This window comes from Rhinatrema bivittatum, chromosome 2 (genome assembly GCF_901001135.1).
Source record: "Rhinatrema bivittatum chromosome 2, aRhiBiv1.1, whole genome shotgun sequence".
NCBI lineage: Eukaryota > Metazoa > Chordata > Amphibia > Gymnophiona > Rhinatrematidae > Rhinatrema > Rhinatrema bivittatum.
Genome location: NC_042616.1, coordinates 44,998,227 through 45,012,593, shown reverse-complemented (window position 1 = coordinate 45,012,593; position 14,367 = coordinate 44,998,227). Strand labels below are relative to the sequence as shown.

At 44.4% G+C, this 14,367-nt stretch overlaps 1 protein-coding gene across 4 annotated transcripts in view; it reads right to left on the bottom strand.

The window, feature by feature from the left end:
• Positions 1 to 14,367, bottom strand: part of LOC115085947 (oocyte zinc finger protein XlCOF6-like) — a 1,095,473-nt gene that overhangs the window by 183,822 nt on the left and 897,284 nt on the right. Inside the window, exon 2 of one of the 4 annotated variants that reach the window (XM_029592505.1) lies at positions 10,850 to 10,976. The exons of the other annotated variants lie outside the window; for them this stretch is intronic. Coding sequence (XP_029448365.1) covers positions 10,850 to 10,976 — 127 coding nt within the window. The remainder of the gene's footprint in view (positions 1 to 10,849; positions 10,977 to 14,367) is intronic. 4 annotated transcript variants of the gene reach the window in all.

The window sequence follows — 14,367 nt, the reverse complement described above, 5'->3', positions numbered from 1 at the left end:
GGAGAAATCCATAAGGAAAATTGGTTCTTACCTGCTAATTTTCGTTCCTGTGGTACCACAGATCAGTCCAGACTCCTGGGTTTTGCCTCCCTTCCAGCAGATGGAGACACAGAAAGTTTCACAGCCACTGCCACATAACCTGGAGTGCCACCTGCAGTCCCTCAATAAGTACCCAAGCTAAAACAGCAAAAAACTTATAACGCAATAATATCCCCCAATGAGCAGAGGAAAGAGGAAAATGTATAACTAATAACTTTATCTAATTTTGGAACACTAATTGTAAGGACTAACCAGAAACCTGTGCCATTCTTCAGAATCATTATAGTTAATAGGTCAAGCGGACTCTCCAAATCTTCTCATCACCACCTGGTCTGATCTGTGGTACTACAGGAATGAAAAGTAACAAGTAAGAGAACTAATTTTCCTTTCCCTGTATGTACCCCCATCAGTCCAGACTCCTGGGATGTACCAAAGCTTTCCTAACCAAGGTGGGACTGTGAGAGACGCTTGAAGTACACTTATATCAAAACTGCCGACTTCCGGAGCCAGGACGTACAATCGATTAGTGTCTGGCAAATGTATGCAAAGACTTCCAAGTAGCCACCCTGCAAATCTCTTGCGGCGAAACTAGCTGACATTCTGCCCATGAGGCCGCCTGGGACAGAGTAGAATGAGCCTTAACCCCTCAGGGATAGGAAGATGTATGCAGATGTATGCAGAACCAATAGCCTCCTTCAACTAACGTGCAATGGTGGCCTTTGATGCCTTCTGACCCTTTTTCCTACTATTCCATAGCATAAAAAGGTGATCTGACAATCTGAAACTGTGACCTCTAGATACTGCAACAATGCCTTTCTGATATCAAAATGTCTTAACTCTTTTGCATGAGGTGCACCAACCTCCAGATTTGGAAAAGCCAGAAGCTCCACTGACTAATTTAAGTGGAACGCCAAAACTATCTTTGGTAGAAAAGACAGAACAATCCGCAAAGAGACCCCGGAATCCGAAATCTGCAAAAAAGGCTCCCTACATGACAGGGCTTGAAGTTCTGACACCCTTCTAGCTGAACAAATTGCCACCAAGAAAACCACCTTCAAAGTGAGATCTTTTATGGTGACCCTTTTAAGAGACTCAACAGTGCCACACACATGCCTTTGAAGACCAAGTTAAGGCTCCAAAATAGGCACACCTTACGAACAGGGGGAGCGCACAAGCTTCGCCCTTCGGAGGAAATGTACCACATCCGAATGTGCAGCTAGAGTTGTTCCATGAACCCTGCCTCGCAAACAGCCCAGGGCTGACACCTGCACTCTCAGGGAAATAAAGGACAAATCTTTCGTTAGGCCTCTCTGCAAAAAAGCCAGAATTTGCGCCACTGACGCTCGTCAAGGATCAACCCCCTACTCCATACACCAAGACCCAAAGATCCTCGAAACCAGGACATACGCCAAGGAAGTAGAAGTCTTTCGAGCCTGCAACAGGGTAGAAATACCATCCTCAGTGTTATGGTTATGAGGTGTTGGAGTGGATTCTTGGGTACTGCGGTGATGGCCACTCCACGGGGAGGAGCCCCATGAGGAACCACAGTACTAGGCTAGACTCTATACACGCAGACACAGAGAAGTTGTATTTATTGTACAGCTTGGTGGTACTGTCCAGGGGCGGACAGCAGTGAAGGTAACCCAGCAGAAGTAGTCCAAGGGTCCTCATCAGAGGAGACCAGTCTCACACTCGAGTAGGATAGGTAGCACGGCGCAGCAGGATGTAGACACAGAGCGCTGAAGCTGAGACAAACTGAAAAGGTTAATACTCATTGAAGCAGAAGCTGTATTGTAGGAAGTCCTAAAAAGCATAAAGGAAGGCGATCTATGAAAGCCGTGAGGAATAACAAAAGAATAGATGCCTATAGTCTTTTTCAATTTCAATTTCTTTATTGAGGTGGAGACATGAAAGATAGCCCGACTCTGGCCGAGTTTCGCCGCTTATGACGGCTGCCTCAGGGGCTTGTATATTTTTGTCTTGAGTTCCCAATTTAATTCAGACAACATGTGTGTGAATAGATTATACTAACATCTGTATAATCCACAACAGTATACAATCTTGTACCGCATTCAGGAACCGGGTCTCCACTCAAAAAGTCAAACATTATGTTTCAATAAAGAAATTGAAAAAGACTATAGGCATCTATTCTTTTGTTATTCCTCCTTGTAGGAAGTCCTGACAGGCAGAAGTTGATCAGTGGCAGGCACCAGATTAGGGAGAGCAGGCCCTCGAGGAGTGAGTCCCCGGTTTCCCAAGACAGGTACCTGAAATAGAGCAGAAGGGCCCCCGAGGAGCGGGTACCCAGTTTAGTGAAGAATACCCCAAAGGGCAGAGAGATCTTCCTGCGGCAGCTAGGAAACGGCAGAGCAGCTTAGACCGGAAGCAATCCAAATCTATCCAGTCCGATCCTTGCTAATTCAGTTTGTTAGCAAACGAAGGGCAGGCTAAATACCAGGATGTGATGACATCACTCGGAGGGGATGCCCCCGAGGTTCCCGCCAAGACGAGGATATAGGCGTGCACGCGAGCACCCTAGGAGGCCCTCAGGAAAATCATGGCGAACACCGTCGCCATTGCCGATCCGGGGATGCCGGAGAAAGTGGCATGAAGATGCGGCAGCAGCAAACTTCCCAAGACTTGAGGAGAGAGAAGGAAAAAAGGTGAGGCACATAGGTCGAAGCCGTCCGAGACCGACAGACGCAACACTCAGAATATCCTCTCTTCCTTAATCGCCTTTCAGAAGCCAAGCCGCTAGAAAAAAGCAATCCGCTTGATCTGAAAATATCGGGCCCTGCCATAGAAGATTTGGCAGATGGCCCAGTCTTAACAGGCGGTCCACTGCTAGATTGACCAAATCTGCAAACCAAGGTCTCTCCATGGCCATTCCGGAGCCATGAGAATCACCTTTCCTGAGTGGATCTCTATTATCTTCACCACCTTGCCCACCAGAGGCCAGGCGGTAACACGTAGATCAGAATGTCGTGCGGCCAAGGAAGAACCAGGGCATCGACCCCTCCTGCTCCGTGCTGTCTTTGGCGACTGAAGAAGCGTGGTGTCTTCGCTTTCCACTGAGTTGCCATCAGATCCATATGAGGAACGCCCCATCTGCAAGTAATGAGACTAATTGCTTCCTCTGATAGCTCCCATTCTCCGGGATCCAATTGTTGTCCGCTGAGATAATTTGCTAACATATTGTCGCACTATGTGCGAAGCTGCTATCAAAGGCAGATGCTGCTCTGCCCAGCACATCAGCATATTTAAAGGGCTGTCAAGGACTACCTGACAGAGAACTGACGTATTTGCGTAAACGTAAATATTAAATATTTCATTCAAGAAGTAGTAGAATCCACGTTGTTAGGTGACGTCATTACGTCACAAGTTTAAAAAACTGGTCTTCTAAATCCTGTGAAGACACCGAGCTTGTGAAGGGTAACAATGCGTTTTTGAAGAAATCAACTGTGGCGTTCACTCAAGTAAGTTACTTTCCCATAATTAGCTTTTGCTTTAATTTTTGAGACATTGAAACCTGCATTTATTGTGTTACAGAAATAAGTACGGGACTGAAACAGAAAAAGAGAATATTTGTGGACTTTGAAACATCTTGATTCCAGCCCCTGAAGCAGCTTTGCGAAACATGGTACCGTGTTGGTTTATATGATGGTCCCATAAAACTAAATAATATATAGCGTTAATTTTTGATGAATACATGTTTTTTCAGCAGTTTAATTGTTCGTATCATCTCTTAAGGCTTTTTTCTATATTATTATATGTCTAGCTTGTAGTGGCATTGAGATTTTTCTTGTTGTGGCAACTGTGGTATTGTCATTCGAGAGCGAGGATGCGGTGTTACATGTCGTGCTCTCTTCTTTGAACTAGAAATACTAGGGTGATCATGTTTTGAGCGAAAACTAGACCATTCCGTCCACTCCGATAAGTTGCAAGAGTGGGATGAGGCTGAAGATGGTATGGGAATAATTTCTTGTTCGGACGGATCCAGCGATCTTGATGTCGATGGTCGTCGGGAAGATCTGGATGTGGAAAGACTGACATCCAATAGTTTAGTCATTGAATGTTCCCGATGATGTCTGTGATCATGCCGGTTATCATGTTTATGGTGGTGACTGCCATGGCTGTGATGGTGACTCCTGTGTTGTCGCAGGCGTTTAGTATCCCTTGGAGGAGATAGGGACTTGTGGCCGAGACTAGATGTTGAGCCACGTGAGCTGGAACGTCTTGAAGACGACCGCCGTCTTTTTAATGAACTTGGTGCCAACTGCGTTTCTTCTGGCATCAATTGTCCAGAGAGTGTTCTTCTCTTCGAGTGCATGGTCTTCGATGCTTTGCTTGCGCCTTCCGGTGTCGTATATTTATTTATTTATTAACTTTTATCTACCGACATTCGTGAAGCACATCATGCTGGTTTACAATGAACTCAGGTGGAAAATACAATAAAACAATAAAATATTAATAACAATAACAATAAATAACAATAACAATAATACAGTGAACCAAAGGAGCAATAAATAAGGGAGGAGAGGGGAAAGGAGGGGGGGGAGGATAGGCAGGGGAGGCGGGACGAGGGGGGGGAGGGAGGGTAGGAGGATAAGGAGGGGTGTAGGAGGGAGGGGATGGGGACAAAGGCAGAAAGTTAGATGAAGTAAAAACAAAATAGAGGGAACTATGTACAGATGACAATATGTACAGGTGTATATGTATATATTGTCTCCAGGTCCGACTGCGCCTGCTGCACCGTCTTCTGTGCCGGCTGTGCCATCTTTGGCATCGGTTGTACCGTCTTCGGCGCCAACTATGTCGTTGGCGCCATTTTTGGTGCCAGTTGCACATACTTCGGCGCCAGTTGCGACGTTTTCGGCACCAGGTCGCAAGTCTTCAGCGCTGGGTGTTCAGATTCCTGCATCAGGTGCTCCGTTCTCGGCGCCCGATGCGTTGGTGTCGACGCTCCGTGTCTCTGTGGCGTCGGTTGGGCCAACTTTGACGCTAATTGTTCCCCAGGTCCCTGGGTTTGAGCAAAACCCTTACCTCCCATTTTAGAGGCCTGAGGGTCCCATGATGATGCTCTTCATCTGGAATGGCCCGTTTTTTTTTAGCTGGCCCGGGGGACGAATGGGCTTCCGAAGGCGGATGGAGCTCTAGCATTTTGTAGGCCCGATACCACTGGGCCCTAGGTGACATTCTTAAACAGAATTCAAGGTCTTTTTGACTGTGCGAATGTCCCAGGCAGCGGTAACAACCGCAAGGGCAAGGTTTGAAGCCGGATGGCTTTTTCGGTGATTTAGACATGTTGAGGAGAGAAACAAGCTCCGCGTGTGCCCCCGCGCGTGGAAAGAACAGAATGAGGAGAATCTGTTACTTTCCAGTGCGGGAACATACGCGCAGCCGCAGAAACTCAAAACTCTAATCTCTGCTTGTTAAAGCTCCGCCTCCTGGGCCCTGATGGACAGTTCCCATGACAGCATAGCTAATTCAGCCCTGCTATCAACAGGAAAAGAATAAAATCAAAGAACATTTAGATAGACATGGTTTAATAGGACACAGCCAGCATGGATTTATCCATCTTGCCTCACAAATCTACATTTTTTGAAGGGGTTAATAAACATATGAACAAAGGTTAGCCAGTACAAGTGGTGCATTTGGATTTTCAGAAGGCTTTTGACAAAGTCCCTCATGAGAGACTTCTAAGAAAATGAAAACGTCTTCGGATAGGAGGCGATGTCCTTTTGTGGATTGCAAGCTGGTTAAAAGACAGGAAACAAGAGAGTAGGATTAAATGGTCAGTTTTCACAGTGGAAAAAGGTAAACAGTGGAGTGCCTCAGGGATCTGTACTTGGACTGCTGCTTTTTAATATATTTATAAATGATCTGGAAAGGGGTACAACGAGTGAGGTGATCAAATCTGCAGATGACACAAAATTATGCAGAGTAGTTAAATCACAAGGGGATTGTGATAAATTGCAGGAGAAACTTGTGAGATTGGAAGACTGGGCATCCAAATAGCAGATGAAATTTAATGTGGTCAAGTGCAAGGTGATGCATGTAGGGAAAAATACCCTTGATGTAGTTACATGATGTTAGGTTACATATTAGGAGTTACCACCCAGGAAAAAGATCTAGGCGTCAGGGTGGATAATACATTGAAATCATCGGCTCAGTATGCTAAGGTGGTCAAAAAAGCAAACAATTTTAGGAATTATTAGGAAGGGAATGGTGAATGAAATGGTGGATGTCACAATGCCTTTGTATTGCTCCATGGTGAGACCGCACCTTGAATACTGAGTGAGGTACTGGTTGCCGCATCTCAAAAAAAGATATAGTTCCGCTGAAGAAAGTATAGAGGAGGGTAACCAAAATGATAAAGCGCATGGAACGGCTGCCTATGAGGAAAGCTAAAGAGATTAGGGCTGTTCAGCTTGGAGAAGAGATGGCTGAGGGGGATATGATGGAAGTCTACAAAATCATGAAGGACTTGAATGGGTAAATGTGAATCGATTATTTACGCTTTCAGATAATAGGAGGACTAGGGGGCACTCCATGAAGTCAGCAAGTAGCACATTTAAAATGAATCGGAAAAAATTATTTTTCACTCAACTCACAATTAAGTCTGGAACTCATTGCCAGAGGATGTGTTTGGCAGTTAGTGTGACTGTGTTTAAAAAAAGGTTTGGATATGTTCCTGGAGGAGAAGTCCATAAACTGCTATTAATCCATAAGGAACAGTAGCTTGGGATCTATTTTATTTATTTATATTTATTTATTTAGAGTTTTTATATACCGGCAATCATGGAAACATATCTTGCTGGTTTACATAAAACGGGAGTGCATTATATACATAAAACTAGAACTGTGGTTACCGAAGGTATAGTTACATTTAACAAGGGTAGCCGAACTTGGAGAAGGAAGAAGAGAGGAAAGAATAGAAATGGTTAAACAATATACAAATTAAATGTTGTATACAAATTAAATGTTATATACAAAAGGCATGGTGTTTTAGGAGACATTGGATTGTGTCATTGGGTTGTGTCCGGAAAAGCTTGCTTGAATAACCAAGTCTTAAGTTTTTTCCTAAAAGTTCGGAGGCAGGTCTCCTGTCTGAGATCTGTAGGAATGGAGTTCCACAGAAGAGGGCCAGCTGTGGAGGTGGCACGATCTCTTAGGGTAATGTGTCTGGTCGTTTTCGCTGGGGGAACTTTGAGGGAGCCTCTGTAAACATCTCTGGTAGGTCTAGTTGAATTGTATACTTGGAGAGGGATTTGAAGATCGAGGGTGGTGAGTTGATGTATAGTTTTGTAGATGACAGATATGGCTTTGTACATGATGCGGAAGTATACGGGTAATCAATGAAGCTCTTTCAGGATGGGGGATATGTGGTCTCTTTTCCTTGCGCCTGTCAGTATTCGGGCTGCTGAATTTTGAACCATCTGTAGTGGTTTGGAGTAGGATGAAGGTAGACCTAGCAATAGGGAATTGCAATAGTCTAATTTCGAAAAAATGACTGCTTGGATGATTGTTCTGAAGTCTTGAGCATGGAAAAGAGGTCTTATCCTTTTCAGGACCTGGAGTTTAAAGAAGCAGTCTTTGGTTGTTTTGTTGATGTGTGCCTTGAAGTTTAGCCAGTTGTCTATTATCACTCCTAAGTCTCTAGCTTGTGTGGTAGGTAGATTGGTAGGAAGAGTACTGTTGGAGGTGTTGTTCTCAGGAGAGATGAGTAGGATTTCAGTCTTGGAGGAATTTAAGATGAGGTGTAGGCTGTTGAGTAGTTGTTTGATTTTTTGGTGGCATGATTCCCAGTAGTCAAGAGTATTAGAGTATGTGTCTTTGATGGGGATGATGATTTGAATATCATCTGCGTATAGGAAAAACTTTAGATTGAGGTCGGTGAGAAGTTGGCAGAGAGGAAGAAGGTAAATATTGAATAGAGTCAGAGATAATGAAGAACCTTGTGGGACTCCTATGGCAGAGTCAAATCTTGAGGATTCCTTGTTTTGGAGTTTAACTTTGTAACCTCTATTGTTGAGAAAGGTTTTAAACCAGGATAGGACGGTGCCGCTGATTCCTATGGACGACAACTGGTTTAAGAGGATGGCGTGGTTGACCGTGTCGAATGCGGCGGATAGGTCTAACAAGATCAATAGGAATGAGTTTCCTTTGTCGAGGCCCAATAAGATATGGTCTGTCAAAGAGATAAGGAGGAATTCTGTGCCTTGATTTTTTCGGAATCTATGTTGTGGGGTGAAGAGGAGATTGTTGTCTTCGATGTAGTTTGAAAGTTGAGAGTTGACTAGTTTTTCCATGATCTTGGCGATGAATGGGAGGTTAGCTATGGGGCGGAAGTTGTTAGGGTCCTTCGGGTCAAGGTTAGGTTTCTTTAGGAGTGGTGAGATTGAGGCCATTTTGAGATCGTCTGGGAAGGATCCTTGGGCTAGAGAGCAGTTGATGATGTTTGTCAATGATGTGGCTATTGTGTCTGGAATAGATAGAAGTAGTTTGGTGGGGATGTGGTCTGCAGGATGAGACGAAGGTTTCATTCTTCTCAGGATGGCTTGTATCTCAGTGGAAGAGACGGGCTCAAAAGTGTTTAGGCTGAAGTTTTTGAAGGCCGGGTGTTGATATGTTGGGAGGGCGGCGGCGGTATTGGAAGGCAGTTGAATTAAAAGATTGTTGATTTTATTTTGGAAAAACTGAGCGAGTTCTTCAGCTTTGGATTGTGCCCTGTCGCCGGGGATTTCACGCGGTATGGTTTGAGTGAGGCTGGAGACATAAGCGAAGAGGGCTTTAGCATCAAAGACCAGGTTGTGAATCTTAGATGCAAAATAATCTTTTTTTGATTTTGAGGTAAGGGATTTGTACTGGTATAGTGTGGATTTGTATGAAGAGATGGTGATGTCACAAGGGGTTTTACGCCAAGTCGCTTCTTTCTTTCTTAAACTTTGTTTTAGTTTTCTGAGTTCATTGGTGTACCAAGGTTGTCTGTTGGAGGCATTGGTGTGAGATTTTTTTATAGTTGAAGGGCAGAGCTTGTTAGCTATATTTGAAGGGCAGAGCTTGTTAGCTATATTTTCTGTTATGTTGTAATAGAGGGAGCTGTGAAACCAACTGGTTGTTAAGGTCTTCTGGGGAGCATCGCCTCCTGTATTGGAATGAAGGTGAGGGGATATTAGGAGTGTTGGTTTCTTTCAGAGCGAAAGAGGTAGAGATGAGAGTGTGGTCTGACCATGGCACTTTTTTGTTCTTCAAATTGGATGTAGTCGTAATGCCTTTGTTGACGAAAATCAAGTCCAGAGTGTGACCCGCTTTGTGAGTGGGTTCGTTGACTAATTGTTGGAATCCCATTGCTGACAGGGCTGTGAGGAGGGTAACGCAGCTGTTAGATGGTGAAGGATTGTCTATGTGTAGATTGAAATCTCCTAAGATGATTGCTGGAGAATCCAGGTTGATGAGCATAGTGGTGATTTCAAGGATGGGGGAGACGTCGGATTCTAGGAGCCCTGGGGGGGCGTAGACAAGAAGGATTTGAAGATGTTGTGATGTGAAGAAGCCGACTTCCAGTTTTGAGTTAGAACTGAATGGGTGTTGGGTGAAGTTGAGGCTTTTTTTGGTAGCCAGAAGGATTCCACCTCCTCTTTTTTTCAGTCTCGGGAGTGAGAAGAAGTCATAGGTCAGCGTAGGGAGTTGGTTTATTAAAGCTGTATCTGAGGGCTTAAGCCATGTTTCGGTTACTGCACAAATATCTGGCTTGGCGTCAGTGAGATAATCGTTGAAAATTAGGGATTTTTTTGTTAGGGATTGTGGATTGAAAAGTGAGAGTGAGAAGAGGGTGAGGCCTAAAAGCTGGGTGATTGGTGCAATCAGGATAGGGGTGAGGGTTTTTAAGTTGTTGTGAAGGGCTTGTCTGGCAGATGGTCTTTTAGGTAGGAGGCGGTGTTGCAAAGTTGGTATTGGAAGAGATGGACACATTTTGGATGGTTAGCTGGCTGGCGCAGTGGGTAGGCGGAGGGCCGATGGGAGGGAGGCTGGGATAAGAAGATGATTAATTGGTTGGTTAGGGCTCTGGATGAGCGCTGGTTGGTTACTTGCTGGATGAGTTCTGGATGGTAGAGTGCAGGATGAATGCTGAATGAGCTCTGGATGGTTGCTTGCTGGATGAGCTCTGGATGGTTGCTTGCTGGAAGAGCTCTGGATGGTTGCTTGCTGGATGAGCTCTGGATGGTTGCTTGCTGGATGAGCGCTGGATGGTAGAGTGCAGGATGAACGCTGAATGAGCTCTGGATGGTTGCTTGCTGGATGAGCTCTGGATGGTAGAGTGCAGGATGAACACTGAATGAGCTCTGGATGGTTGGGTACTTGCCAGATACTTGTGACTTGGTTGGCCACTGCTGGACACAGGATACTGGGCTTGATGGACCCTTGATCTGATCCATTATGGCATATCTTATGTTCTTAAGTAACTCCCATGACACAGCTATGTGTGACATTCAATCTACTCTCACTAAATCCCACTAACACAGTTCAGTATGACATCCATTTTACCCTCACTATATCCCACTGACACAGTCACATGACATCCATTCTACCCTCATTGTAAATTACTGACAGCTACATGTTTCTTTCTACTCTCTGATCATGCTACATCTGCTGCATTTCTACACCTGACAAGAAGCTAAGTGATAACTGCAGCACACGCTCATTTTCAGACTTTTTTACCAAATCACACCAGGAAATCCTTACAATCAGAATTTCCTTTTCCCTGATGGCTGAGATCCACTAATAAAAATGTAAAGTTCTTCCTTACCCAGAGAGATGAGGGTCTGATAATTCTCCATCATCACATCCTTGTAAAGCTCCTTCTGCTGTTCTTCTAAATCCTCCCACTCCTCCTGGGAGAAATAGATTGCGATGTCCTCAAAGGTTACTGGATCCTGAAACACAAATCCTTCCACACTCAGCACCTTCTACATCTCTTCTATCAGGAGAACTCCCAGCACTGGGGCTCAGCAGGGCAGGTAGAGAGTTTTCCATATGTTAGTAAGTCACAGGGTGAAAAAGTTTCACATTGTTCAAAGCTGCAGCAACTGAAGAATGATCCCCCATAAACACTGTTAAGGAAAGAGTTTATTTATTTGTTTTATTTAAGAAGTTTTAATATACCAACATTCGTAGAACACATCACGCCGGTTTACAATTAACTCAAAGAAGGGAAAGTTACATTTAACAGGGGTAGGGGGAGGGGAGCAGGCGAGAAAAAGGGAGAAGAAGGGCTGGGAACGAGAGGCTCAGTAAGATACTGAAACAAAAATAAGAGGAGAACGTGGAGAGGAACCAACATATCTATAGAAACTTACTATATTTACATCATGGGAGGAGTACATAAAGAACTGGACTATATACATAAAAGTAATGTAGGGCGAGTTCTGCGAAGCAGGGAGGGCATTGTCTAGGTTTGGTTACAATCCGGGTAGGCCTGTTTGAAAAGCCATGTCTTGATGCCTTTCTTAAAGTTGCGTAGGGATGGTTCAAGACGGAGATCGGTGGGGAGGGAGTTCCAGAGGGTGGGGCCAGCAATGGAGAAGGCTCTTTCTCTGGTAAGGTGTGCAGTTTTGAGGGATGGGGTGTGATGGGTGCCTGCAAGGGAGGTTCTGGTGGGGCGGTTGGAGGTGCGGAAACGAGGCCGTTTTTCGAGCTAGGAAGGGTTGTCTTTGTAAAGCGTATTGTGAAGGATGGTGAGAGTTTTGTATTGAATGCGGTAAGGGATGGGAAGCCAGTGCAGATCCTTTAGTATGGGGGTGATATGGTCCCTTTTACGGGTCTTAGTTTGTTGGGTCGGTGGGGGTCGAGGATGGGTTTTTTGAGGAGGGGTTTGACGACAGCAAGTTTTAGGGAGTCTGGGACGTTACCAAAAGTAAGGGAGCAATTAACTATGTCAGCTATGGGTTTTGCAATGGCAGAAGGGATAGCGAGGAGGGTTTTAGAGGGGATAGTATTGAAATGTGTGTAGCTGGTTTCATCTTTTTCTGGATGGATTCAATCTCCAAGGTTGATGTAAGGTCGAGAGACCCAAAATTGACGCCATTGTAATTAGGGCACAGAGAGGTGAGGGAGGGATTGATGGGGAAGCGAAGGAGAATATTGGTGATCTTGTTCAGGAAGTACTTAGCTAGTTCTTCACATTTATTTTTGGTGTTTTCTTCTTGGGAGGTGGGAGGGGTGGTCTTTGTAAGATCTGCAACATATGAGAAAAAAGCATTTGCGTTGAATTAATAGTCATAAATTTTAGCTGAGCAGAAATCCCGTTTGGCTTGACGGTAGGTGTGCAGCATATTATTGTAAGCTGTTTTGTGTACGGGGGAGGGTTGTCTATGCCAGGTGCGTTCTTTAGATATGAGGTCCTGTTTTATCTTTTTTAATTCAATAGTGTACCAGGGTTTTCTATCTGTTCGCGACAGGGGTATTTCTTTATGGATTATGGGGCAGATTTCATCGGCTACAGTGGTGGTGATGGTATTCCATGAGTGTAGGGCAACATGTGGATTGGTAATGCAAAGGTTCTTGGCTACTTTGTTAAAAGCTAGTGTGAGGTCCTCAGAGGAGCAAGGTTTGCAGAAGGAGATTGTCTTGGTATGTGTTAGTGAAGCTGGCAGGATGGTATTGGTGGAGAGTTGGGCGTTAATGAGGAAGTGGTCGGAGCAGGGGATGGGGGTGACTATAGGGCTGTTGGAAGCTGTAATGTAGGAGTTAACAAAGAGGAGGTCGAGGGTGTGACCTGCTTTATGGGTAGGCACAGATATAAGCTGTCTGAAGCCCAAGGCCTTGAGGGTGTCAAGGAGGATTTCGCATGCAGGTGAGACAGGGCAGACATCCACATGGAGATTGAAGTCTCTGACTATAATTGCAGGGGTGTCGGGTTTAAGATTGTCTGCAAGATATTCAATGATAGGGGAAGGGTCATATTCGAGAAGGCCTGGGGGGGGGGGGGGCATACATGAGGCAGACCTGCAGAGAGTTAGATTTAAATAGCCCAATTTCTAATCCGGGGGGGGGGGGGGGGGTAGGAGGTTTGGGGTTGAGGTGTTTTCTGGCAGCCAAGAGTAAACCTCCGCCTCTTTTTTTAGGTCTCTGGATGGAGAAGATGTTGTAAGTTTGTAGGGGGAGCTGGTTAAGGAAGACCTGATCTGAATCCTTTAGCCAAGATTCAGTAATAGCGTAGAAATCAGGATTGGAGTCTGTGAGCAGATCATGGAGGATGATATACATGATATATACAAGAATGATATACATTCAAGAAATACATACTTCTTATTCTATAAAATGGGATTTTCTAATTTATTTATTTATTTATTTATTTTTAGATTTTTATATACCGGTGTTCCTATATGAAATAAAGATCACATCGGTTTACATTGAAACAGAACATGAAAATTGCCAAAAGGCAAAAGGCATTACATAGAACAAGGTTATGAAATAAGAAAAGGAGACCTTGGAATAAGACTATCAGAAATCATAAGAGAACAAAAATTATATAAGGAAACTGATCTTTTAAAGATTGTAGTTAAATTTCACTGTTAAAACCATAATTAATTTCAAGGGGACAGGTTTATCCCAAAATTACAACTAAATCATTCAAACAGGATCATTTTCATAGATTTAAGCCTATAAAAGCAAGAAAAGAAAAGAGAAATTACTACTTTTCTGATAATTTCCTTTCCATTAGTGAGGGCAGGTCAATCCCCACAAGTGGGTTATGCTCCTCCGCCAGCAGATGGAGACAGAACAAAAGCTGTATAGTCCTGCCCCATCAGCCGCCCAGAATTCTCTGGAAAAGTCACTGTGGACAAAACTGACTATACTTGAACATTACTATTAACAATCAATCATTCATGTTTCCCAACCTAAAGGAACACCGAGCTCAGCCAAAAGAAGGAACATAGCTAGCAAATTAAGGGCTAGAGAAGCCTCTTACCAGTTGTCAATGAAGAGCAGGAAGCTTACCCTGTACAGCTCACCCGAAGGAGGCGAACCACAAATTTAAACATCGGCAGCCTAGGGTGGGTCGGAGATTGATCTGCCCTCAGTAAAAGAAAAGAAATTATCAGCTAAGTAGTAATTTCTCCTTCCTTAGCATTCAGGCAGGTCAATACCCACAAGTGGGATGTACAAAAGCCAATCATGAAAAGGGCGGGAGACTGCCAGCAGTAAAGTCAATACCACCCACGCAAATGTGGCGTCCTCCCTAGCCCTAACATCCAAGTGGTAATGCTTGGAAAAGGTGTACAGAGATGATAACGTCACCGCTCGGCAAATTTCAGCAGGCGA